The 26,325-nt window shown below is 36.9% G+C and overlaps 1 protein-coding gene across 1 annotated transcript; it reads left to right on the forward strand.

The window, feature by feature from the left end:
• The first annotated feature begins 575 nt into the window (after window positions 1–575).
• Window positions 576–25,017, forward strand: LOC113078622 (E3 ubiquitin-protein ligase NEDD4-like). Its single transcript, XM_026250943.1, has 3 exons — window positions 576–930; window positions 16,722–16,795; window positions 24,852–25,017. The coding sequence occupies exons 1-3, from the start codon at window positions 886–888 to the stop codon at window positions 24,955–24,957; spliced, it is 225 nt and encodes a 74-aa protein (XP_026106728.1). The 5' UTR covers window positions 576–885; the 3' UTR covers window positions 24,958–25,017.
• Window positions 25,018–26,325: the final 1,308 nt, after the last annotated feature.

A 26,325-nucleotide genomic window follows, 5' to 3' on the forward strand; every position in this document is an offset into this window, starting at 1 on the left:
ATCATGTGAGCCCAAACCTGGATTTTTACTTCTAAAATATCCCCGTTTGTTTCTCAAGTTAATCTTCAGTCCGTTAAACATCACTTCAGTGTAGAAAAGCCGAGAGCAATAAAACACCAGTAGAAGCCAGCAGAAAACATCTTTCAGTTCCGTTCCTCCCTAGGCTATTTCACATGTACGATGAATCATTATGCGTAATAGTTGGACTTTGTCCAGTGTTGGGTGCAAATCATAAATTGGCACATGTTGACAGTATCGCTCTTCTACACTATAGAGGGAGCTAGAGCACCGCTAGACTCCTGTTACCAGCTGCAAGATTATTACAGGCTTTTTAAATAAACTAAGTATTAATTAACAAAAAAACATACATGCAGACATGCATAAGATATAATAATACATCAAGTTCTTATGGATCCGATATTGGAATTTTAGGGAAACTACCTATCCCTGATTACTTCACAAAAGTGCAACAACATCGCCCCGCCCTCAGCCAACACGGATTGGATAGTCTTTCCTCCTGGAGTTTCGGAAAACCCTGTGATTGGCGCGATAAGTTGTCACTCAATTCAGCGGGGAGTGTTTCGGATCCTGGGAGGAAGTGAATGATTCGCGTTTGCACTTGACGAGGAGAAATCATATTGTTGGGGAAATTAAGCGTGTATTCGCCGAATTTTAGCGGTTAAATGAGATTAAACCGGTGGACGTACGTCTTCTGTCACGGTATGGTTTAAAGGGACACTCGTTTTTGGACTCAGAACTTCATAGCTTTGGATCAACTTACGTTCACAGGAGGTTGGAGGAGGACACACTTTGCTATTGTTCCAGCACACACGAGTGTGTGTATGCGTTTTTGTGTATGTGTGTATTAAACTGCCCTTTGGCTTTATGGCTACGAATTTTGAACCTATTTATGGACTCTCAGAGGATGAAGTAAGTACTGTTTTTCTAAACCATGCCATCTTTAAGGCGTTGCATGCCTCCTACCATATTAATACTGTATGTTTATTGTTTTTCACATCCTGATTTCAGTTGATGTGAATTTGCATTGTGACAAATAAATAGCAAAAATTTCATTAAGCCTAATAGAACGATTTTATGGTTACAAATATAAATATGAAGGTTGGTCAGTATTTAATTGCAAATACTGGCCACAGCTTATGCTTCCACGTTTCCATAAGATTCAATAGGATATCTAGTGTTAGGAATTGTTAAGAAGTCATCAAAAATGTAATATCTCAAATCAAATGCAATTCCAGTTTTAAGTCATCTAGGGTATATGTGTAGATTTTTAAGATTGACAGCTCACCTTTCAAATATCAGGTTGACATATCAAGATTTCTGGCTCTGTTTAATGCTCTAAATTTGAGACACTTGGGATGTTGTTGTTATTGACATTGGCAGTTTAATTGGCTGAATGATGGATGATTTTGATTCCGCATTAGTCATTTATAGTTATTTGTAGCAACACACTTATAGCTTTAATGATATTACCTTTATTACCTTAAAGGAACCATGTGGGATAAAGAGGAATGCATCATAATCAAGATTTATCTGTAGTTACTCGGTGCAACCAGTGTTACGGTGTTTGTAATGATGTTACAACAGATTTTGTAGCAGCCACAACACCGTGTTGTTTGTCATAACAGGGCCCCGGTGTAACCGCTGAAAATTCAGATCAACTGTCTTGAGAGCTTGAAGACCGCCTTAGGCAGCAGGTGTTCGCCTATGATTCATTTGGATCCATTTGAATGTATTTTCTACCTCTTCTCTTTCTGGCCTACTAGATCTGTCATTTAGTTTTTAATGATCATGGTGATATAGTTCAAAGCCTTGGTTTATAGGTGTAAATATCAGTGAAGTTTTTTTATTTATTTATGTAGGTTAGGCTGTGATATTTGAGTCCAAAGGAGAGATATTAGTCATGTATTACTGTCTGTACAAGTTGGCAGGTACGTATTTAAGCCTGTATCACATTAAATTCGCCAGTCAGCAATTTCTAGAAAGATATGAGACCTAGCACGTAGAGCATAGGAGGTTCTTAAGGGGGAAATGTACTAAAGAACTTTTAGTTGAAAACTCTGAAACTATAACCTAAAAGAGTAGGCGACGTAAATTAATAATTTTGGAACTTTTTTTGACCAACATCCCTCATTTCACTGCCTGAGGAAGTTCTTCTGATGTGTGTAAACTTGATTTGATTAAAGTGAAAAGGAAATTAAATTTCACCCTATGCATTCTCTAAATGCTATTTTGACATTATCAACTTGGGAAATAATCATGCCGGCTCGACTAATAACAGCTAAATCGCTAAATGGTAATGGTTGGAGGCTGTCGATTTGCTGAGCTGTTTTGAAGTAATAACATTCCTTGATGGTCGGCACATTGTTACTTTTCGTAAGCATAGCGTTATAGTCTGCTTAACTCTGTTGTATCTCTGTTGCTTGTCTCTGCACCAACTCTTATTGAGAACAGATAATATATGGAGTATCTTTGTCACTGTAAAATTGCTGCAAAATTGGTGTTCGTAATGAATTCAATTAAACTCCCTCCACAGAACCATCATGTTGATGTACTATCCCAAATCATGGCACAAAACACACTGCCATGCACCACACACACAGATGACAAGCATTATTTCATTAGTATGTGACAGGCATCAGTCAAGTTGCCTGGCACTCAGCCCTGCCAGCGGGTCTGTTTACCACGCAACACTTTCTCAGTCCTGTGGGATCCCATTTCTTGATCTCTGAGTTCTTGTCTCTCTGCTGCGCTTGATCGTGCCTTTCTGCTCCTATAGATCTCAGTTCCCAAGACACTGTCTGTACAGAGGAATGACAAGCTCTCCCATCGGAACAGTCTGGCAATTATTATAGACAGAACTCTTATGGAAATTTAGGCCCCATTTGTTTTATTTCTGTTGAGTTATCTTACAGATGTATTGGATAACCCTGTTTAGATTAGAAATGCACAATGGAAACCAGTGATTATTATATAGCTTATGCGCTATACTGTTAAAAATATCGGTAAAATTTTTAATTTTTTTTTACATATTTTTGGAAGTCTCTTAATCACAACAAGGATGTTTATTTGATCAAAAATACAGTAAAAACATTATAATGGTGAAATATCATTACAATTTCAAATGAGTGTTTATTATTTGAATCTATTTTGAAATGTAATTTATAGGGATGGGTATCGTTAAGGTATTAACGGTATTACTACTCTTACCGGTACTGCTTAACGGTCCGGTACTTTAATGGTATTCTTATCGGTACTTTGAAATTGTGTTAGGCAGTCGAAAACTTTGCATTTCTCTGTCTGCACATAATGCACTTTTGAAAGATGCTTTGACAGATTCCTTGTGTTTCCACCCTTGCATGCAAAAATGTTGTTGCACTTATGACAACCAGCGTTGTCTGCATCAACTCTAGTGAAGTATAACCACACTTTGGAACGTTTTACTGTTTCCACCATCGTCACTCTTTGTATTAAGCAGAAGTTTTCGTACTGTAAGGGGCTATTCAAATATCGCGTCTAAAAATGCGTGGAAAACGCTAGGCACGCCACTTTCTGATTTTTCCCCCAAAGCCTTCGGGTACTTGTGCTCCTGAGGAGTCTGCTGTTGCTAAGCAACCATGACCTGCTCTCTCCACGAAGACGCAGAAATTTTCCGTTGTTATGGAAAAGGTGAGGAAGTTACATGATCAGCGGTGCAGCATTCTGAAAAGTTGAGATGTTTTTAACTCGATGCGGTGCGGACACGCCTGGAAAAATCGAGCTCGTCGCACCGCGTGCGCGTCGCTTCCATTATGAGCGCGCATACCGCACGCCTACATTTGAAATAACAAACTTGAGCGCGCATAATATATGAATGGCCCCTTATGCGTGTGTGTGTGCCACGCTAGTTTTTGTTGTGTGTGTGTGTGTGTGTGAGACTGACAGCCTCCGTGGCGCACATGAGAGCTCTCGCAGATCTCACAGAGAATTTAGAAATGTTTGGTAAGATAAAATGTGCACGATAACATTATAAAGCAAATCTCTTCGCCATCGTCACTCTTTATTATTAAGTGGGAGTTTTCATATCTGTGCGGGCGCCGGGCTCATTGTGGTGTGTGTGACTGACAGCCTCCGCGGCGTGCATGAGAGACCTTGCAGATTAAACAGACAAACGTCTTAATATGATCGCACATTAGAAATGTTTTGTGAGATAAAATGTGCACGATAACATTATTAAGCAAAAATACATAGTACATACATTTTTTTCCCCTCCAGTACCGAAAGCAGAACCGGTACCGTCAGATCTTACTGATACTACGGTATTTCATAATTTAGCCCCGGGGCCATTTTAATACCGGGTTTCGGTACCCATCCCTAGTAATTTATTTCTGTGATGAAAAGACAAATTTTAAGCATCATTACTTCAGTGTCATATGATCCTTCAGAAATGGCTGCTCAAGAAACGTCTTCTTCTAAAAACTACTTTTATTAAAATTTATGTTATTTATCGAACCTCCAACATTGCGCTTGATAATGCAGTGCTCTACCAATTGAGCTACAGGAACACTATTATTATCAGGGCTCGACAATAGGCCACTGCTGGGTCATCATAAAAAGTTTATCATTTGTATCTGTTTTTAAGCCTATTTAATTCAAAGAAAGAAAAATTCAAGCAATTTAAAAGCATTCCAGCAAGGCGCTAAAGACAACTCCATTTAGTACTCTGAAGCGCAAACCCCGGATTGAGTTTTTTTCTCCATCATTCTTGCATTTGAATGGACAAATACGTCAATGCGTCAAAATACCCGTCTTGGCGAGTAACTTTGTAGCTTTAATAAGGATTAATCTATATTTAATTTATACAGTGGAGTATACAGAGTGCGATCTACTGGGCGTTATTTTGTTGTATTTCAGAGACTATCTCTGTTCCTTGCTTGCACACAAGCTGCATCATGGTAATTTTTTCTAAATTGAATTTGTGTGGAAATACATTTAGTCTGTAAACGGCTGTCAATAGAGGCCAGTGGTGCTGAAGACGGACGCAAAGAGAAGAAAACACTGCAGCAGGCAGAGCAAGATCACTGTCACTTTTGACCAATGCATCCTTGCTGGATCTTGAATGTACCAATCAAATCTCATGAATGTATGAGTGCATGAGTGTTCACTAGTTTCTGTTCACATCAACTGTATTGTTGCATTTGGTCTTCTAATTTTCAGATGTTGGTCTGTTTTGGCTCTGTTGATGTTTTTGAACACAATAGCATGTATTTAAGGTACAGTATAGTGTGTGAGTATTAAATGTGTGATGCATACATTGCTTGATAATCTTCTGGGAGTGTCCAGTTTGAAAAAGAAAGTACCTTTACCTTCTCATCAGCTCATATCATCAGCTGCTTGTTGATCATTAGATAGCATAATTATTATTCATGTGCAATCCTTCACCTTAGGTTAGCTGTATATTGTCAAAAGAAAAACCTTGCTAGGAATCAACAATAATCTGATGATTTGGCCTTTGACTCGAGTATGCTAAAAATTTGTTTGCGTTGAGGGAGGACACGCAAACGTTTATTCGATTGTACACTCATGCTCCGCATCATGACATGGAATGTGATACAGCGACATGCTGTCACATCATCATCATTAAAAATACATGAGCTGTAGTTGCATCAGAATCATGTTTTCTCAATCCGTGTGACATGTCTCTGTGCGGAGGTCCCAAAATGGAATTAGAAAACCCAGGAACCATTAGACCCCAGCCAAATGCCACAAAATCTACAGTTACTGTATCAAATATAAAAACAATTTTCCTTTTGATAGGTGCCCTTTATCCCTAAGGGGGAGTATATAAACACCCATATAGATATCAGAAATGTGGTGCTTTTAAATTGAATGATATTCTATTGTTTGTTAATGCTGAAGTGCTTTTCCTTTTACCTTGCTGTTCTGTACTTAATAAATGTGCGCTGCACTCTCTCTTTTATAGCCAAGGTCAGCGCTTTGATTTTTACATTTTTGAAGTATTTGATACAAAAGCTTTTCAGTTTGTGTCTATTAACTCTAAGTGAATTACAAGAGTAGAGAAGCGTTTGTTCTTTAATATTTTGGAATGCACCATGGTGATAATGGTGTTTGATGGAATTTTAGAATTTGGAATTTAAGGGCATGGAATGTCACAGGTTTAAAATTAGAAAGTGTGTTGAATTCTGTCTGCAATTCAGAGAGTAACTGAGTTACCAAGTAAAACTAAACAATAGGCCCTAATTAAGTATTCCACACATAGCATCCACATGCTTACAGAAGGTCAGGGGCACTGCAGGTCAAATCTGGGCTGTTTTCACCCTCTGCACATCCCTACGGATCCCATAGAACAACATGGGAAAAGTATGTTGTTTAAAGGGAATCTTGAGCTTGCAAACTTATCAAACTTGCAAACTTAAGAAATTTTTCTTGAGGAGCAAATCAGCATATTAGAATGATTTCTGAAGGATACTGAAGAATTATGGTGCTAAAAATTCAGGTTTATGATCACAGGAATTAATTATGTATTTTAAAATGTATTAAAAGAGAAAAAAAAGTTTTGCTATAATATTTCAAGATTTGGCTGTTTTACTGTGTTTTTGATCAAATAAATGCAGCATTGGTGAGCAGAGAAAACAAATTCCTCCAACATCAAGAGATTTAATGCTTGTTTTATGATTTTTGTCTGGCAAATAATAAGTCTTGTTACCTAGAAAAGTAATAGCACATATTAAAATAAGAATTATCTATTAAAATGGATCTTAAATGATAATTATGATATTGTTAATGGCCTGCTGGGAAGAATTCTAATTTCACACTCACTGAAGTTTCAAAGCAGTCACGTGCAGGTTTCTCATTTCCTGATTGTCGCGTAAAAAAATTGACATACCTAGTGCTCCTGAAAAGTGTTTTGCAAAATGAGCATGATGCCATGCTTAGCATTAACAGTGAACCTTGCATTAAGGCAGATTTAGTTCTGATGACACCAGGTGCCATAATATTTTGAACACCATTGATATGGAAATGCCCCACTAAGCTCAGCAGTCTTGATTATCCAACTGCTGATGGAAGCATCTTTACAAATGCTTTGGAAATCTGTGTGTTTAGACAGGTTAGAGACAGTCAGTGTATAATGTCAGAAGCCCTTTAATAATAACTCTGTGAAGTGAGAGCATCGATCTATGTGATTCATAAGCACATCATAGACCATAATTCTAAAAGAAAAAAGTATCATGGTTTCCACAAAAATATTAAGCAGCAGAACTGTGTTGATAATTCAAAGAAATGTCTTTGAGCATTAAATGAGTATATTAGAAAGATTTCTGAAGGACTCTGTGACAGTCTGAAGGCAGGAGAAATAATGCTGAAAATTGCCATCACAGGAATAAATAAAATGTTAAAATATAGTAAAACTGAAAACCGTCATTAAATTGTGATACTGTTTTATTGTATTTGTTGATCAAATAAATGCAGCCTAAAAAAAATGAAATGTTAACTGAATAAATTCCTTACTGCTTTTTGTTGTTGTTGTTGTTCAGAAAACTGACTGTGTACTAATGAATTTGCATAAGCTCTGAACAATGGATAAAACAAAGGCAGCGAATAATAATAATAATAATAATAATAATAATAATAATAATAATGGATAGCACAAATATACAAATTAAACAATGTTTAAGATTTTTTTGTATGTGTCCAGGTACAGAATCTGAATATTCAAATGTAAATAGCATTACATAGTCTTTACTGTATAAATTAAATGTAGGTTAATTCTTGTTAAAACTACAAAGTAATTCAGTAAAGAGCCACTGAGTGGTTTTCTCCTATTTCATTTCTTGGATTAACATTAAAGACACTGACAGCAGGTAGTAAATTAGGCACAGTCATTTTAAGAAATAATACATCCAATATGATACACATGCCATTTCAACGGTTTACTTTTACTTATGACATAACCGAAATTTTTTTCGAGAATACTTTCGAGGTGACAATTTTGTATGTTTTCGTCATTTCAAGGGCAAGAATTCAGTATTCAATTCAGTGTTTAAAGAGCTGTAGACGCGGCTCTCTGCATATGCACCCTGTGCACCAAACAGCGCGGACCCGAATTAAAGGGATACTCCATCCCAAAATAAGAGCTTTGTTCATCTTTGGAACACAATTTAAGATATTTTGGATGAAAACAGGGAGGCTTGAGACTGTCTAGGAAAGTATGAAAAGCATCGTCAAAATAGTCCATCTGCCATCAGTCATTCAACCGTAACTATATGAAGCTACGAGAATACTTTTTGTAAATAAAAAAAAAACTAAACTAATTACTTTATTCAACAATTCCTCTTCTCTGAGTCTCTCAAAATCAGCGTAGCGACATTTTGGCAATTCTGAGCAGTACGCAGATGGAGTATGCTCTTCTTTATCAGCTGCGCCACAAGGATACATTTTTTATGTGTATTTTCGCTTTGGTTTGAAAGCAAACAACGCATCGGTGCCACTTGGCTGTTTAAACTGGTGAGGTGTATAAGTTCATTTAGCCATGGGAGGAAACTAAGAAGAGTGCAGTTTGGTGTTTGCGCAGCTCTCTAAGCGCAAACTCTCAGTTGAGTTTTTCTGCATCTTCTGTTTGAATGCTTTAAACTTTTTTGAATGTTTAAATGGGCATGGCTTAAAACACGTCCTGTTGATAAGCTTTCATGATGAGGCACAGGCCGTCTTTTTAAACTGGCCTCAGGTAGGGCTGCACGTTTTCAAGTTTTTCATTAACCGTTAACCGAGGCCCTTAGCGGTTAATACTCGGTTAACCATAGTGTGCGCCAGGGTTTCCGTTGTCCGGTAATTTCCGGACATTGGCCGAAAAAAAAAAAAAAGAAATGTCCGACAAAATTTAATCTCTCTGGTCAAATTGTCCTATTAAAACTGCCTAATAATCTCGCCCACTAACACAATCTGAATTTGAGAATAAGCCTAAAATGTATAAAGCAAATATACACCGACCTTTGGCTATCTTATAAAGGAACCGGCTCTAGTAATAGTTATGTAACTTTCCGTGTTTAGGCGAAGGTAACAAGCAGGCTCCGCGGCCGCCTCGCTAAGGCTATAGCACTATTCGGACGGGACTAGTTTTCTAAACTACGTTTGAGTTTCGATTCTTACCACCTGACGTCTGTGATTTTCATGTACCAATTCGGACGGGACTAGTATCTCCGTGTTTATTACAGAGGTGGGAGGGTCTGATTTGTGCATCTGGGCGTCACAGAGATCACGCGCTGTGTATGCGTGCATTGCATTCATTCAAAATGATTGCCATTAGTATTATTACACAATAAATACTAGATGGCTAGTATAGCAAACCTTGTTAATGTGTGGTTCTTTTTAGTTTAACTTGTTTTCCTTTTTTTTTTTTTTTTTAATGTAACTGAGTACATAAATAAACGTGAGTAATCTTACCTGATGCTGATATTACAATAGCCGGTATTAACTGTTTAAGCGATCTTGCTTTTGATTTTATTATTTGTATTTTTTATTATTATTATTTATTTGCCGCTAAGCAAATCTATCAAACATCCGCGCAGTAAGAGCATCTACGGTAATTCACGTTGGCCAAAACACACAAGGAACCGCGTTGTGAAATAAAATATCACCGGCAATCACAGACATTCGCATTCGGACGGGATTAGCTTTCTCAGAGGATCACTGAGTTTGCTGAAAAACGGTAGTAAATATGCTCTGGAATTATCACAGAGGTTGTGTGAGAAAAACTCAGACGTGGCAGATTCGGACGGGATTAAAATCACTAAGTACGTCTGTGAAACGGAGATTTCTCTAACGACCCCCTGTAAAACTAGTCCCGTACGAATAGGGCTTATGACTATGTTTGACAGGTACAATATTTGAAAATCGATAAAAAAAAATATTTTAATTACATTTATATCTGAATTTATGTCAACCTATTAACTTTCAAATATCAAAATGTCATGAATTAATATGTATTTCTGTACAAAATGACAAACATATTTTCCTATTATATTTTGCCTGGAAACGCTTCCAACAAGGCGTCGGTTCTATTTCTAGCATGCACGCGTCGAGCCGCGCCTGAGCCGCGCGTCTCACGCAGGCAGTCGGAAAGCTCTAACCTCTTAACATGGGAGCCGAATTAAAAACAGACACGCCACGCAGCTGAGATGCTTTCGCCCATCTCCACGCATCCAGTGTGTCCTGACCGGCCTAATGATGCCCGGGTGTTGGCTGTTGAGATTACAACAACGAGGTTGTACTTGAAGTATATCTAAGCACTGTATTGCAATACTTGCATTTTGCCCCGTCACTGTCAATTTTAAAGTGCTCCAACGCTGTACTTTTTTTTGCCCGCTTCATATTAGAAAAATGACTTCTTGTGGACATTACAAATGTCTGGGAGCGCTCTGGCGGTCTCTGGTGGTGCAAAAATGTATTACAACTAAATTCAATGCACGCCATTGACGTCACTTAACCGAGCAAAATGTTTCACTCGGTTACGCAATTTTTAACGGTTAATCGGTTAATCGGTTAACCATGGACACCCCTAGCCTCAGGCAGTCGCCTCCCCTCTGTCCATGCCACTTTACTAAAGCTATATTCCTCGCCTATTTTTAAAGTAAGAGTGTGTGCTTGAATATTGTTTTGCATGCTAGGGAACATGTATCCACCATACGTCATTGCGTCGCTATAAACATTGATATCGGGATATGACACTTTTTGAAAAAAAATGTATATCGGTATTATCCTGGACAGTATGATATGGCACATCCCTACTGCTAATGTTTTGTACTGTTGTCTTAAGTGGCATTTAAGCCCATATTGTATTGCAGTCCAACCATTAATAGATGTCCCCAGCAAACCAAGGTTTCCCAGTTGTGACCTGATGATACAGTATATGGCGTGGAAATACCAAACTGTCATTGAACTAATCGCTGGGTGTGCACAGGAAGAACTTCGGCTTTCTAAGAGGCTCGTAGAATCTTAATCCTTATTATCCAGCTTGACCGCAACAGCCTGAGTAATACTTTCCTGCCATCTTACGTTGGCGCAGAATAAAAGCAGCCCTGAGACTTTATTATTATATCAGTCAAACATGTTAAATAGGGTTGCAGCAAAGCCATTCCTTATACTTGACTTGAATTGAGCCAGTACAGTTTTGTTGACATAGTAAACATACCACTTTATTTTGATTGCATGGGTTCTTTGCTGATGTTTACAGTCAACTTATCGTTGAAGTTTGTTGTGGCTGACGTAACCTGGTGGTGAAACATCTGAGCTTGTAACCAAATAATTGTATCCAGATCCATCCACCGTCTTATTCTTGAGCAAGACATTTAAAGTCACGTTACTCCAGGGGGACAGAAGTTGTTTTGTGTAAAAATATAGGCCTATTCTAAATAACTATATAGTAATTAGTGGTCTGGCTAATGCTAATTTTAACACAATTTTGTCTCATTTAAAGGCATATGTACGTTTTTTTTTTTTTTTTTTTTTAGGAAATTCATGTTGGTAATTTCATTGAAAGTAAAGATGTTTATATTGTTACAAAATAATTATTTTTTTTCTTTAGCAGGAGTAAAGAGTAGCAGCCCTTTTCTTTAATTATTACTTAATTTTTTTAGTGGTTTCTTGTGTCCTCTTCTAATCCTTCTTCAGTGGTCCTGGCCTTCATCTGCAATATCAATGAGTTATCATTTCCACTAATGGACGAAACCCAGTCATCATCTCTGCCCGACCAATTCATCCCCTCAAGTGTCTGTCTTGAGTGTGTGAAGTAAGCAATTGAATGCATCGCGTTAGAACGGAAGGTGGGTTTGTAACTCTGGGTCTTGCTTGCCCTTCTGTAGTGTTTTTCTTTTAACCTCAAACAGAGAATGGTGGGACGATCAAGGAAATAATTACGAGTGGGAATGAGTGCAGCCGTGTCGAGTATTATCTTCAAGCTTCAGGTTGAGTTGAGTCTCAAGGGTATGTTTTTTTTTTTTGTATTGTTGAAATAGGATGCGAGGAAGAGGTTTTCGCTCAGTTATAATACATTACGAGGGTCAGAAGAGTGTGTATTTTAATGCATGTAAAAGGAAAACGTGCATTTGAAATTCTTTCAAGTCAGATGTTTTCTTCCCAAAACCTGCAAGAAAGAATAAGAATTATTGGTTTCAATTTGAAATGTAAGTTTCAAATAGATTTCTTGTCTTTGAAATTGCTTACTTGTCTGAAAGTTTAGGTCACTGTTATTTCTGTTTAAAGACGTATACATAATAATATGTGGAAAACTTCCTTGACATTTCTCTTGTTGTGTCATCCTAGACTAGCGCTTGAGCTCTGAACTGTTTTTTTTCACAGGAGTGATTGGAGTTGAAAGTTAATGCTGTTCTTTCTTTGGCAGTTTATTTCATAAAGGTGTGTCGTGAGTCTGTGTTGTTATGGAACAAGTTCTGGTGGTGTGATGTAAGGTGAGGATTGATACTGAACATTGTGGAGTTGGATGAGGGAGTGTTCATACACTACTCACAAAAAGTTAGGAATATTTGACTTTAGGGTGAAATTTATGGAAAATGTAAAACGTTCATGCTACAGTGATATTAAATCATGAAAGCAGGGCATATAAGTAGAAGCATGAAATGGCCATTTCTTCATCTCAAACAATGTATTGAAACATAAGCTAACAGTGGTGGGTATACCACAGCAAAAAAATCAGTATCTCAATAACTTGTCATGTGTCCTTGAGCATCAATTATAGCATGACAGCGACTTCTAATGCTGTTCACAAGACGACTTATTGTCTGCTGAGGCATGGCATTCCACTTTTCTTGAAAAGCTGCCCTGAGGTCATTGAGGTTCTGGAGTGCGGGGTTATGACCCTCTACATAACGGCTCAGCTGATCCCATAGGTTTTCTATGGGATTCAGGTCTGGAGAAAGTGCAGGCCACTTCATTTGAGGTACCCCAGTCTCCAGCAGCCATTCCCTGATGATGCGACCTCAATGAGCTGAGGTATTGTCATCCATGAAGATGAAATCAGGCCTTTGTTGCTCATGCAGAGGCACAATGACTGGATTTATGATGTTATTCAGGTAGTATTGGCTTGTCACAGTACCATTCAAAAGGTGTAGGGCAAATCTGTATTGACTAGACACACATGCCCAGTCTGTAACACCAGGCTTGTCTTGATCCATAGCGTTCTCCTTGATGTCTCCAACAGCGTTGGCGGCCATCATTTCTGCTCAATGTGAATTGACTTTAATCAACAGCACTGAGGCCCACTGGTTCCTTGTCCAGCGCAAATGCTCCCTGGCCCATGCAAGTTGATGACGCCTGTGCCTGGTGGTGTGGTCAGGTACCCTTGCAGGTCATCTAGCACGCAGAGTCGCAGACCATGTTGATATAAGTGGTTTCAAGTGGTCTGATGTGACACTCTGGTGTCTCTCACCTCCTTTAAATGTGCCCTGGAGTTAAGTGGCATTCATCATCAGGTTCCTCGGGGCACTGTTCACAATTAGGCAGTCATCAGCATAGGATGTGGCCAAAGGACGTCCACTTCTATGGCTTTCTGTGACTCTTCCAGTCTCTCTGTGTTTCTGTTGCAACCTGCTGATGATACTCTGTGACAATAAGTGGAAACTTCCCCTCACAATTGCCTGGCCCTGTTGATCAGTTGTCATGTGTTGTCTTTGTCTCATGATGTCAAAATGTGAACAGCATGATGAAGAGGACTGTAAATACAAAATGTCATTGAACCAGAGCATTTAGTGGTCGGTTTATGGATCAGACACTTGTTATGATTTTTTTGCAGGTTAATCACTTTGTTAGACAACAGCATGTTATGCACTGAGTACTGAAATATTGAACAGATGGACATGTTCATTCAGAAGTTTAGAGAAGGTCAAATTAAGTTCACCTGTAAAGGTTATATCGTGCATTTTAAGTGCATTCTGAAATTTTACCCGAAAGTTTTGTGAGTAGTGTATACGGAATGAGGGGAAGAGCTTTGTCTTCATCTGCAACTGGACACTGGTTTGTCCTTAATGACCTGGAATGTGAAATATTATTGAAATATTATTACAATTTAAATTACTTTTCTATTTGAATATATTTTGAAATGTGATTACTTTTGCCTGTGATGACCAAGCTGATTTTTCAGCACCATTATTCAGTCATTAGTGTCACATAATCCTTCAGAAATCATTTGAATATACTGATTTGCTCCTCAGAAACCTTTCTTATTTTTATGAAAACAGTTCACATAACAGTTGTGCTGTTATTTGAAATGGATATTTGTTAAATTATAAATGCCTAGTGTCACTTTTGGTCAATTTAATGCACCTTTGCTGAATAAAAGTATTAGTTTCTTAGAAAGAAAAAAAGACTGACCCAAAAATTTTGAACAGTATATAGTATTAATTATTTTATGTTTTTTTTTTTTTTTTTTTTTTTTTTTTTGCTATGAATTCTTTGATACCGAAATGGCTTAACATTAGGGATGCACCGAAATTTCGGCCACCGAAAATTTTCACCGATAGACTTTTATCACCGAAACAACACGGCCGAAATGTTGTGATGACGCAAACAGAAACCGCGACCTGCACGTGCACCTGCATAGCAAAGACCACGAGCTACCCGCGACATTCACTTCACACCAGTGAGAACATTCTCTCTCTTCGTATTCCTTTATTCGCGGCACTAAAGCGTCTCCTAACAAAGAGATTAAGACGGACCACGAAGTAAAAACAAAGAAAAGTACAGTCTTATAGAGTCTGTTAGCACACGTCTCACTGAGATCTTTTCGGATCCTCTGCACTTCATCGCGAATGTGCTTGATCCGCGTTATAATGACCATTACATGGATGCGGAAATAAGGCAACACGCACGAGAAATGATCCAGGCCTCGCTGGATGCGGAGAACCCGCGTGGAGACGGAGAAGCGCCAAGCGCAGGAGACCGATCAGAGCGCAGAAAAAAAAAGACTCGTCTCTGCACCAGATGAGTGGCATGCACCATCGTTGTCTGATATGTTCAGTGGAATTCTGCAAGAAAGTGCCTCAAATAATAATAATACGTTGGCTATTTTGTTCTTATACACACACACAAACATATATACATACATAATATCAGATTGTAGCCATATTTATGCTAGATTTTCGCTTTAATTTGATAAAAAATTTTATTTATGCCCTGGCCCTATTTAAATACACTCTCTCAAATATTTCTCAAATGTCAAGCAGATGACAAGCTCAACTGCTCAACAGCTAGATGGTTATCTGTCTGAAGTCCCCATCCCCAGAAGTGATAACAGTCTTGCCAACTGGAGAAGTAATGCACTTTCTAGTCCTACATAGAAAAATTTCAAATGCACTTCACCTAAATGCACTTTGTTTTTATGAGAGAACTGTTCATTTTAAAACCTTTCTGCAGGCCAGTAGGCCTGTACATTATTATTAAATATACACATTAGTGGGATAAATTATTTGTTTGAATTTTATTTTATACTGTGCATTGTTGCAATGTGCTTAATAAATATTTACATCATTTGTAATTATGTATTTTTATGTTTTTTTTTAATAAGTTATGTAATTGTAATTATCTTTGAAACTTTAATATTAATTTATGCAATTGCAATGTCTTAATTTTAGTAAAGTTAGTACACGGTCATAGCAATAAATGCAATGGTACTAATAATTGGGATAATTTATTTCGGTGTTTCGGTTTCGGTTTTCGGCCTTGGTTTTCTCTTTTTCGGTTTTCGGTTTCGGCCAAGAATTTTCATTTCGGTGCATCCCTACTTAACATGAGTTTTATCATGCTTTCCCAAAATTTATTTTATACATTTAAACAATTTTTTTTTCATACCAGTAGTTTTCTGCAAAGAAATCTGTTTGCATTTTATATGAAAAGCACAGATCCATCGGGGCCACCCGATGTGATGACAGTAACACCCTATTGCCTGTCAGAATATAACGTCTTTCCTATCTCATCCAAATTGTATTCGTTCTGTAATAATTAAGTCATAAATGGCAGGCATGATAAATAGAAACTGTCACACTGGTTGTTGTTGTTGTTTGTCTCGGCTGCACAAATGATGCATGTCTACATTTGAGTCATGTAGAGAGCAGAAGTGGGTAAAGCAGTAGAAGAGGGCCTTTCTTAATCTCTACAGTGCGTCATTTCTGGACTGGTGAGCTTCAAAAGCTGAAAGGGTGAATAAGATGCTCATTGTGTAATCGTGAGTGTCATGAATAGCGATTGAATGCAGGCCAAGGTGATGTTGGGGCGGGACGCTCTTATGCAGAGTGGGAGTCGTGAAATGGTGGTTGTACCTATTGCTGAAGAGCATATGAAGGCCAAGCTGAGAAGTTTAGACGCCTCATTCAGCCATAAGACAATAAAATGGTGAAAAATAGTGGTGTTCTAGAGCTAAAGTACATTTATAGCTCCCAGAGGGATTTATTTCTCATGTGTCTATTAATAAACACAAAAGCTTTTTTGGCAGCTGCTTCCTTCTAATTTCTTTAAGATGCTCTTTTTTCATCCTGTCCTGGAGGTGAAATTAGGACGCTCTCACAAGTTGGGCTCAGCTTAATTTAGGCTACTAGGCGAAATGTTTTTTTGTTTTTTTTTCTTCTTCTTCTTCTAGACTCATCTGAGATATTGATATATTCATGATGGTATTTTTCTGTGTGTGTCATGTTTTGCAGAATGAATCTCGTATTCTTCGTGTCAAGGTCATTGCTGGCATTGATCTGGCGAAGAAGGACATCATTGGTGCCAGGTAAGGAAGAATTAAAAGATGCGTCCAGAGAGACCTGTTCAGTCTATTCGTTCATTCATTAGCAAATGTTGGAAGCTTTTGGATGTGTGTGCGCATGAATGTGTTTGTGTATTTGCTCTTTTAGTTATGTGCCTGAATAACTGAACTTCACTCTGTGAGTCTTTCTCTCAATTTAGACAATAGACTTATCCAAACAAATGATCTGTCTGCCAGGAAAGGAGCACAAAGGGAACTTTTGTGCAGAGTTGCAAGTTCTCTTTATTTAACTCTGAAGTTCTCAGGTTCTAAAGTCAGAGGTCAGAGAGTGCGTAAATTACAGACTGTCATTTGTAAACATACCACTTAACTTTTTGAATATTGTAAGTTTAATGTCAGATGGGCATTAAAATTGCATAAAGCTTATTTGTTATTTTATAGGCCATTCACAGCATTTCATGCTGACTTTGACTATATCAATCTCTACGCACACCGTGGCAATATAATCATAACATTTTTAGTTTTCTCTCCAGACTGATATACTATTTTATGTACGCACACACACACGTTTGTTTTTGTGAAAAGAGGGGACATCCCATAGGCGTAATGGTTTTTATACTGTACAAACTGTATATTCTATGGCCCTACACCAACCCTACACCTAACCCTAACCCTCAAAGGAAACTTTGGGCATTTTTACTTTCTCAAAAAAACTCATTCTGTATGGTTTATAAGCATTTTTGAAAAATGGGGACATGGGTTATGTCCTCATAAGTCACCCTCTCCTTGTAATACCTGTGTCATACCCATGTCGTTATACACAGTTGTGTGCTGATATGTCACAAAAACAAGAGCACACACAAACACATATGATTCCAATCAGCTTATCTTTGTAATATGGCACAGATTCTTAAATCTTAGCTTCTTAATTAGTCAGTCAAACATTATATTATGGTATTAAGCAATATTTAAGGATAGAACTTTAGTGATTAGAACTAAAACTTGATAACCATGTATGAATGCATATTTGTCATTTTAACTGAACTTAAGACTTGGCGGTGATGCTTAAGATATTTTTGGTCATTGAGGGTTTCTGTTAAAAAAAAGTAATAGATCATATAAATTATTATTAAAAGATAATACTACTACTAATTCTACTACTATACTAACAATATACAATGCATTACAGATTGATGAGCTGCTGGGTTCATGAATATTAATCACGTTGTCTGGGTTCGGTCGAACTGATTTGCTGAAATCAAAACAGGGATGGTAATAGATGAGCGCCAGCCAATGAAATTGCCATTTGCGCATTAGCTCCGCCCAATACCGGAGAAACCGGAATATCTTCTCCTTGTTCGAAAAAGTTGAATAATTCTAAATGTACTCCACTATTTTGACAGGAAAATAAAACAAAGAATATGGTTTACATGTAGCGTGTCTATTCAGTGTGGTAAAACTCTCGCTCTCTTTCTTTGCATGTGTGAGAAACAGCACTATCAGCAAAGCGACGGTGAGTCGTGCGCCTTCACACACCGTTTACATTTCGGCAAATACAGGTGCACTGTGCTTCCACTGAGATGATTGGAAAAAATACAGATCGCTCGATGGAGAGAGAAGTTCTGAAGCACTCAGTCAGTGTTCAGCGAGTGAAAATATATCTGTGCTAATCTTATAATAGCCTCGAACACAAACTGGCGAGTAAAATCTAAGAATTTATTAGCCGATGGCTAAATTTAATAAAATTTAGTTGCATATGCGAGTGATTTATATTTAGATATATTATATTCGTCCATGACTGTCATTTTTTCAAACACCTTTAGTTAGCTAATAAATAATGTGTGTTAAGGTAGAAAATAATAACCACTTGCATTTACTTGATAACCGTTGCATTGTCCAACTTTGTGTCAAAATGCAGTATCATTTTACTACTATTTTTATGGGGATTAGGACATTTTGACATCCCTATTGGAAGTTTGTAAGTTATGTTTATACCATACAATTGTTAAACATTTACATAACCTAATATAAATGTAGCTTTAACGCTGCTAAGATGTCTAAGAAAATTGGTTTTTGTTTTGTTTTTATTTTAACTTCAGACTTGTGCCTTAACACTAGAACTACCAAGGCAGTCATTTTGACCGTTTTAAAGATTTGCAATGTAATAACTTTGTTGAAATAAAACCCATATAACTACAGTTCCATGACTTTTCTTAAATTCATGTAAATTTCATTTTAACATTGTTATTTTATTAAAATTACAAAACACAAAAGAGTTCTGAGTATTTCTACCTTGAATGGCCATAGCGGTCAATTTGACCGCACATATTTACAGGCGTTGTATCTCCTCAGCGCTTTTTCCCACCGTTAAAGATGTGCGTAGCTGTTGCCCAGCAACCTTTCTCTGGCAGTTTTGTATGCTTTTGCTAAGCTAAAACTTAGCTTTACCGTCAAAATGGCAAGAAGAAAGAAAATGACTGTCACTGAGGTTTTATCCTTGCTTGAGAACATTGATGATGCAGAGTCTGATGGAGGAGCAGAGAGCGATGTCTCTTGGTCTCTTGACAGTTCGTCTGACACTGATTCTGAGAGTGATTCAGAGTTTATTATCTGTCCTAATATAACAGAACTATTTATTCTTTTTAGATTTCATTAGAGGCTGCATAAAATTGTTTCCGATTCGTGTGGTCCAAACATTTCCGATAGTGCTAAAGCATTGTAAACTCCAAAAGTCAAAATGTATTCAATAAAGACAGATGTAATCATTTCCAAAATTCACAATATGTTTTTATCTAACGAAATATTCTGCTTCATTTCATATTTGTTGACATTTTGACTTTCAAAAACAACATTTTAACTGCGGTGAAAAACTTTGATCTCCAGCTTGCCGGATGCAAATTGCGGAAAGCAAATTGCGGCATGCACTTTTGTGGGAGGTCTAGTAGCTCTTACACAATAATATCACGAACATATTATATTATGTATGCTTAAATTACCCCACATTTTTCATAAAACATGACCATAGAAGCTTTGAAGTAAATATAACATGACAAAAATGACATTCACTGCTGTCTGGTATGAACAGTCAAAATGACCGCTATTGGCAGTTCTAGTAGTTATAGAATTCCGGTAGTGCTAGTGTTAAGAGGCTCAGGGAAGGTTTGGTATCAAATTAACCTTTGATACCAATACATTGAAATTCTCAAAAGGCTAAACAATTGGCACCTAATCACAAATCTGAGTTGAACTTCAACTTCAAAGTGGAAGTGTCTGGTGCTTGGCCCTCTGTAATGATAAATATCTTCTGCCTTATCTGCTGTTCCCCACTCTGTTGCATAATGGACTTATATTTGTTTTTGTTGCCTAACAGACCAGTGTATTTCTTTCCTTTTTTCTTTCACAGTCACTAACCTCACTTAGTCCAAGACAAAGTGCCACAATCACTTAACTTAGAGTAGTGTGTTATATTTGAGAAGTATTCTATTACTCAGCTAAGTTACTATAAAAATAATACGATTTTTTTTAATGTTTTTAAAATGAAACTCTTATGCTGACCATGGCTGCATTTTATGTAATAAAAAATACAGCAAAAACAGTAATATTGTGCAATATATTATTACAGCTTAAAATAACTTTGAGGAATAAAATGTTAAAAGGAATGGAGTGCATTTAAAATAAAAATATTTTGTAATGTCTAAACTGTCACTTCTGATCGAATTAAAGTGCCCTTGCTGAATAAAAGCATTAATTTCCTTCCTCCTAAAAAACTTTACTATACCCCACTCTGTCAAAAAGTGAATATATCAGAGTTGTAATGGGTGTTTACTGAGGATGCAAACAAGAGGGCTTTAACAAATGTTAACCTTGGCTAATTGTCAAAATTGGTGCTACAACAAATAGTTGGTAACTTGATAATAACACAGTCTTTTTTAAGTGAGTCCGTTCATTTAGCGGCCATCTTGGCAACACCACCAGGCAGCTATTTTCCAGCCATTTTCTTATAATGTATGTATTGTGACTGTTGAGCTGTGGAAACTCTTGTGAGTTCATATTTGCTGCTGCCATAGGGTTAGAGTGAACCTTGGGTAGTTTTGTAACCCAATCATATGCAAATAAATGTTCTACATTACATATAACCGGCCATGCATCTGTCAAAAAGGCATCTGGTTCTTTTTACTGAAAAGTAGTATTTTTTATATGCAGCAGTACGCTGTCATCAGATGTTAGTTTTTTTTGTAAATAAACATTAAACGGCACATTTTCTGCAAAAGCCAGTTTTAATTCAAACAGGAAGAAATGTATGTGTGGAATGGCTTGTATTTGTATTATTTCTTTCTCTCAGTTCTCTCTTTCTTTTCATCTTTTCTGCTCCTGTGGTGTAGACGTCACTGCTCCTTCTGTTCTAACTGTGCTGATCTACTGTAGGCTCCATGAGACCTGTCTGCTCCAATCACGGAGTCCTATAGAGAGCGAGAGAGTGTGTGTGCGTGCGTGTGTGTGTGTGTGTGTGTGTGAGGGAGAGGGAGAGAGCGCATTCAACTGTCAGCATGAGTGTGTGTATCCCAACATCCTGTCGGCCATAGATATGCATTCTAATACCATTATGGGTATCTCCTCTATGGGCAGCTTGGTTAACGGCATGAGTCTCTTTCTGAGTCTGGCATGTTTGGTTCATGAGGACCATGCTACATCTGTGCTAATTTAAGCAAAATACATGCAGCTGAGCAAGTGGATGCCACAAGGCACCCTCACAGATGTCTGAACAGAGAGTTTTCTTTTCTCTTGCACTAATCTGCGCAAAACGCACTGTTTATGGATTGGGATTCTTTTATCCATATATTAGTTTCAGTACTTTTTGTTTAATTTGAGTTTTTATTAATCTTTGTTGTTATCCAAGTGCTAGCAAGCTTAACATTGAACTGTATAGTTCTTAAACTCTGCGTTTTCATTTGACAACAGATTACTATCATCCTTGAAAGCCCTTGAAAATGTCAATGAAGCTGCAGTTTTTTGCACATACAGTTGATAATCCTGTTCACCTTTGGTTTAATTGATTATGAACAGTTAAGTTTAGTGAGTTGAGAGGGTTCTCTGCCTCAGAATCCCCTTTTGATTTGTATTTCCCACATTTCCCCTCTAATTTCTGCTTTTCGCGCGCAATCAAGTAAAGAGCCAAGTCCCCTGCAAAGTCGCCCAACTCTATGGTAACAGTGCACACTGTTAGTGACCTTTAACGTGGGAAAATGACAGTGATTTAATGGTCTAAGATTTCTCTAGCGCTGACCCACTAAAGTTCAAAGATCCAAGAAATTCCAAAGCAGACAGATTTGTCCAACTCTTGACTTCTGTCTTCAGGCTATTTTCAGAATGATTTAGCCATTTTTGTCAGTTTTTAAAAAAAATATTTATACACTTTACTTTTATATCTGCACACACGAATGTCACTCATCATATTTTTTTATCTTCTCCTGGAAATGACATTTACTTTTATAGCTGGAGAACATCCGACTGTTCAAAACGCTTAATATGTTTACCAAGGCGAGAATGTCCCGTCTCATAATGTTTTATTCTAATAAAGAAAGCCGAATCCTTAAACATTCAATTAGAGGCAACAGGAAATCCAGAAATGCAATAAAAAATCAGAGAAGGCCGTTTCGGCTGCACAGCAGTTTAAAGAAAAGCAATAAAAAAAAAAAAAAAACTGTTCCAACTGTTCAGTAAATGAAAAATGTTGAGTTTGACTTTCCGCCTAAAACCTAATTTGCACACATTTACTGATTAGAAAAAGTACCGTGCTGGTGATGATGAATGAGACAGAAATATATGAGCTTTTGCAAAAATTATGCATTTTCATTATGTATATTTTCAGTTTGCAATTTTAATTAGTGCAGCTTGAAGGGTAATGGAAACGCAGCTACTGCTCTTAACTGAAGAACTTTAATACTGCTTCTTTAATAAGAATCAATTTGTAATTTATACAGTGAAGTGAATATAGTGTTTTATTTTTATATTTGTTCATAACATTTCTTGAATGCTGCTGCCAAATACACCCACTGTACCTGAAAAAATATTATGTGTATTTGCACTAACAATGCATTGAGATATTTTTGGTGGCTCATTGCGCTTAAAAAAACTAATTTTAAAATGAACCACGTCCCTCATTATTTTCTCATTCATGCATGAGCATTGGGAACCAACTGAAATGTGCCCCAGTGTTTTTCTTTAGAAGTTTATAATCTGGTAGAAATAGGATTATCTGGAAACATCAGACGCAATCCAATACGCATTAATCCACAAATGACTTAAACTGTTAACTTTTTCAATCTGGCTGACACTGCCTCTGAGTTCAAACAAACCAATATCCCAGTGTAATTTTTTTACTCAAACAGTACACTGACTAAACTGCTGTGAAGAGAGAACTGAAGATGAACACAGAGCCGAGCCAGATAACGAACAAAACATTGACTCGTTTATTGTCCTTCTCCGTTCAAAATGAGAATCAGTACACTGGCACCAAATATCAATATTTTGATGAATAAAATAAACAGTTTCTGGTCCCCATTAACTTAAATATATAAAAAATATATTTAAAAATAGTGTGGAAGACACTGGAGACCAGTGTTTGGAATAACGGCGTTTAAAAGAATGGCGTTAGGTAACAACGTTATTTTTTCAGTAACGCGGTAATCTAACTAATTACTTTTCTCGTCGTTACAAACGCCGTTAACGTTACTGAACGTTAAATGCGGTGCGTTACTATGCATTGATTTAATAAACTATGCAATTCGAACACACCCCTGGCTCACACAGTGAGTGAGCAGGTGGGTTAATGACGAGATAAGCGGTTGTGATTGGCTAAGGAAGAGTCATGTGTTTCATGGTAGCCAATCAGAGCCAGTGTTTTTACACACATGCCAGCACACGCGGCTGCGCCAAACACACACACACGCACGCAACAGTCAGCTACACAGAGATTCGCAGCAGAGATGGCGAGTGAGGAGCAATCCGATGAAAAGTTGGCATTTTCAAGGTGAAGATATAAGCACTACTTCAAATTCATTGTGGTCAAAGGCAAGAACATGCATGTAATGTGTAGATGTAATGTGTGACACACGCATCTAAAAAGCTAGTGGCCAAAAACACTTTTCTTACAAAGATAATACTTGAAGTGCAGGATAAAACTCTTGCTGTCTGTTGACGTGCAATAAATATTGAAAGTTATGTACGAACACCTGTCTGTTCTACTCATGTCATTAGACTTGTGAAAACTGCAAAAAAAAAAAAAAAAAAGTACTAATTCTCTTACATGTAGCAACTTTTTTTTTCTTTTTTCTTTTTTTTTACAGTAACGCAAATAGTTACTTTCCCTGGTAACGAGTTTTATTATAGAGTAATTCAGTTACTAACTCAGTTACTTTTTGGAACAAGTAGTGAGTAACTATAACTAATTACTTTTTTAAAGTAACGTTCCCAACAGTGCTGGAGACACCCACATTCTTCAAAATAACTTTCATGTTCAACAGAAGAAAGAAGTAAATGATTCTCTGCTGAATTTTCAGCAGTTTAGACTTGAATGAATAGAGAGAACCTGCACGTAACCTTTTCACAGGCATTCTGTTTTCATAGCTAGACAGATATCATGATCTATCATTATAGGATTGTCTAGCAATGTATCAATTATCGCAGAATTGCTGTATCCTGATGTTATTGGTATCACGAGCCATGTATAGTATTGTGTCGTAAGGTACCCTGTGATTCCCACCCCTGCAAATGATGTGTGTTTGTTTGTGAATCAATGGTTATCTTTGTAGCATATCTCTTAGTCAAAATAATTTTTCCATTGCGAAGACGTAACAGATTTATTACTTCATTATTTAATTGCCTGACCAGCCAAAGGTACATTTTATAGTACAAGATGAGAAATAAGTGATGTATCAGTATTGTTAAAATAAGAATTTACTGTTTAATAAATACATTTAATCTTTTCCAGTTTTGTGTGTATTCATTTTTAATGTTCATTTTCAAATTGGTTGTTGTGAGAAGGTCTTATATGTATTTTTGTCTCTTTACTTCCTGTCAGTGATCCTTACGTCAAACTCTCCCTGTATGTCACTGATGAAAACCGTGAGCTTGCCTTAGTACAAACGAAAACCATCAAAAAGGTAAGTTTTATTCACACTCAGTAGCTTGTTTGTGACAATAAGGTTTAGTTTGTTTCTGAGAAATTTTAGGATGACTGAGAGAACTGAAAGCACCCAAAGTAAAGAAGCGATGAGAAAAGCATGTGATGGTTGAAGATGCTAAAGCCCAGTACCACTAGGAGGAGTACTTCCCATAGACCTGTGGCACTACTGCATGGGCTTTCATAATGATATCACGCCTTGAATAATATAACACAACAGTTGAATCAATTATAAGAACCGAGTACCATTTAAATGAGTGTTGATGTGACATTCATAGACCATCTTAAAGCCAAGTGCATGCTTTGTTTTGATGAAAACGTATTCTAGGCCAGACAAATAATTCTTTAAAAATGTTTTTAACAGCAGAAAACAGTTTTGATGCATGTATAATATTGTTCTTTAGAAAATGTAAAGCCCTAATTAATCTTAATTTAAATTTTAACATGTACTAATTACATTTACATTATAAAAAATACAAAATAATTAATGTTAAAAAAGAATAATAAATACTGTTACAAATATATTGCTTATTGTTTGTTAACACATTAACCAATGTTAATTAATATATGGACCATATTGCAAAGTGTTGCAAATATAGGAGTGAGAATAATTATTAAATATTAATAATATTAATATTATTAATATGAATTAATTTAAATTAATTTGGTAAATTTATTAATTGTCTGAATAAATAATTAATAATTAAGGAAGAAATTAGGCTTCATATATTTTAAGTATTTTTATTTCCTCTTAATTTTCTTTGGAGGATTCTTTTAGACCACTGAATGAAAACTAAAAGTTTGGTCTGCTTGGAGCAGGCGATAAATTGATTTAGCTAGTCAGTCAGCATTTGGGTCCATTCAGTTTCATTAAGTCACTCTTCAGTAAAGTCCTTACTCTGGAATCTCCTGTGGCTGAGACTGGCAGACTCTTCAGGTTATTAATAGCTGACAATGCACTGCTGTGTGGAGCACAAGCCTCCTTGTTCCTCTGGTCTCACTGTTGATGGATGCTTTAGACGTCCTGCTTTGATACACTGGTCTGGGAACTCAATGGCCTGTGGCACATCAGACAGCAGCATCTTGTCATTATTATCTGAATGAAGATGTATATTTTGGCCAGGCATTTGAAAGTGTAAATATACTCATTATGAGCTATATCTATTTATATGGCTAATGCACTTTAACCTTAATACATTTTTGTGTGTCAGGAAATGTATTGCACTCATTATTGTTAATGGAAATGTTGACACTAAATATCCATAAAATAGATGTTTTATATAATTGGGACACATGCTCATCAAAAACCTGATATTTTTCCTTATTTAGTTACGTGCTTTGAGTTTACATACAGGTTAGCATAGCTTGTGAG

The sequence above is a fragment of the Carassius auratus genome, unplaced genomic scaffold, assembly GCF_003368295.1.
Source record: "Carassius auratus strain Wakin unplaced genomic scaffold, ASM336829v1 scaf_tig00026111, whole genome shotgun sequence".
Lineage (NCBI taxonomy): Eukaryota > Metazoa > Chordata > Actinopteri > Cypriniformes > Cyprinidae > Carassius > Carassius auratus.

What these genes read in the sequence shown, in the direction of transcription:
- LOC113078622 (XM_026250943.1), top strand. Translation starts at nt 886, where the DNA reads ATGGCTACGAATTTTGAACCTATTTATGGACTCTCAGAGGATGAA. An exon ending in ATGGACTCTCAGAGGATGAA is followed by an intron (nt 931 to 16,721) that starts GTAAGTACTGTT and finishes CATGTTTTGCAG; the next exon opens with AATGAATCTCGTATTCTTCG. An exon ending in AAGGACATCATTGGTGCCAG is followed by an intron (nt 16,796 to 24,851) that starts GTAAGGAAGAAT and finishes ACTTCCTGTCAG; the next exon opens with TGATCCTTACGTCAAACTCT.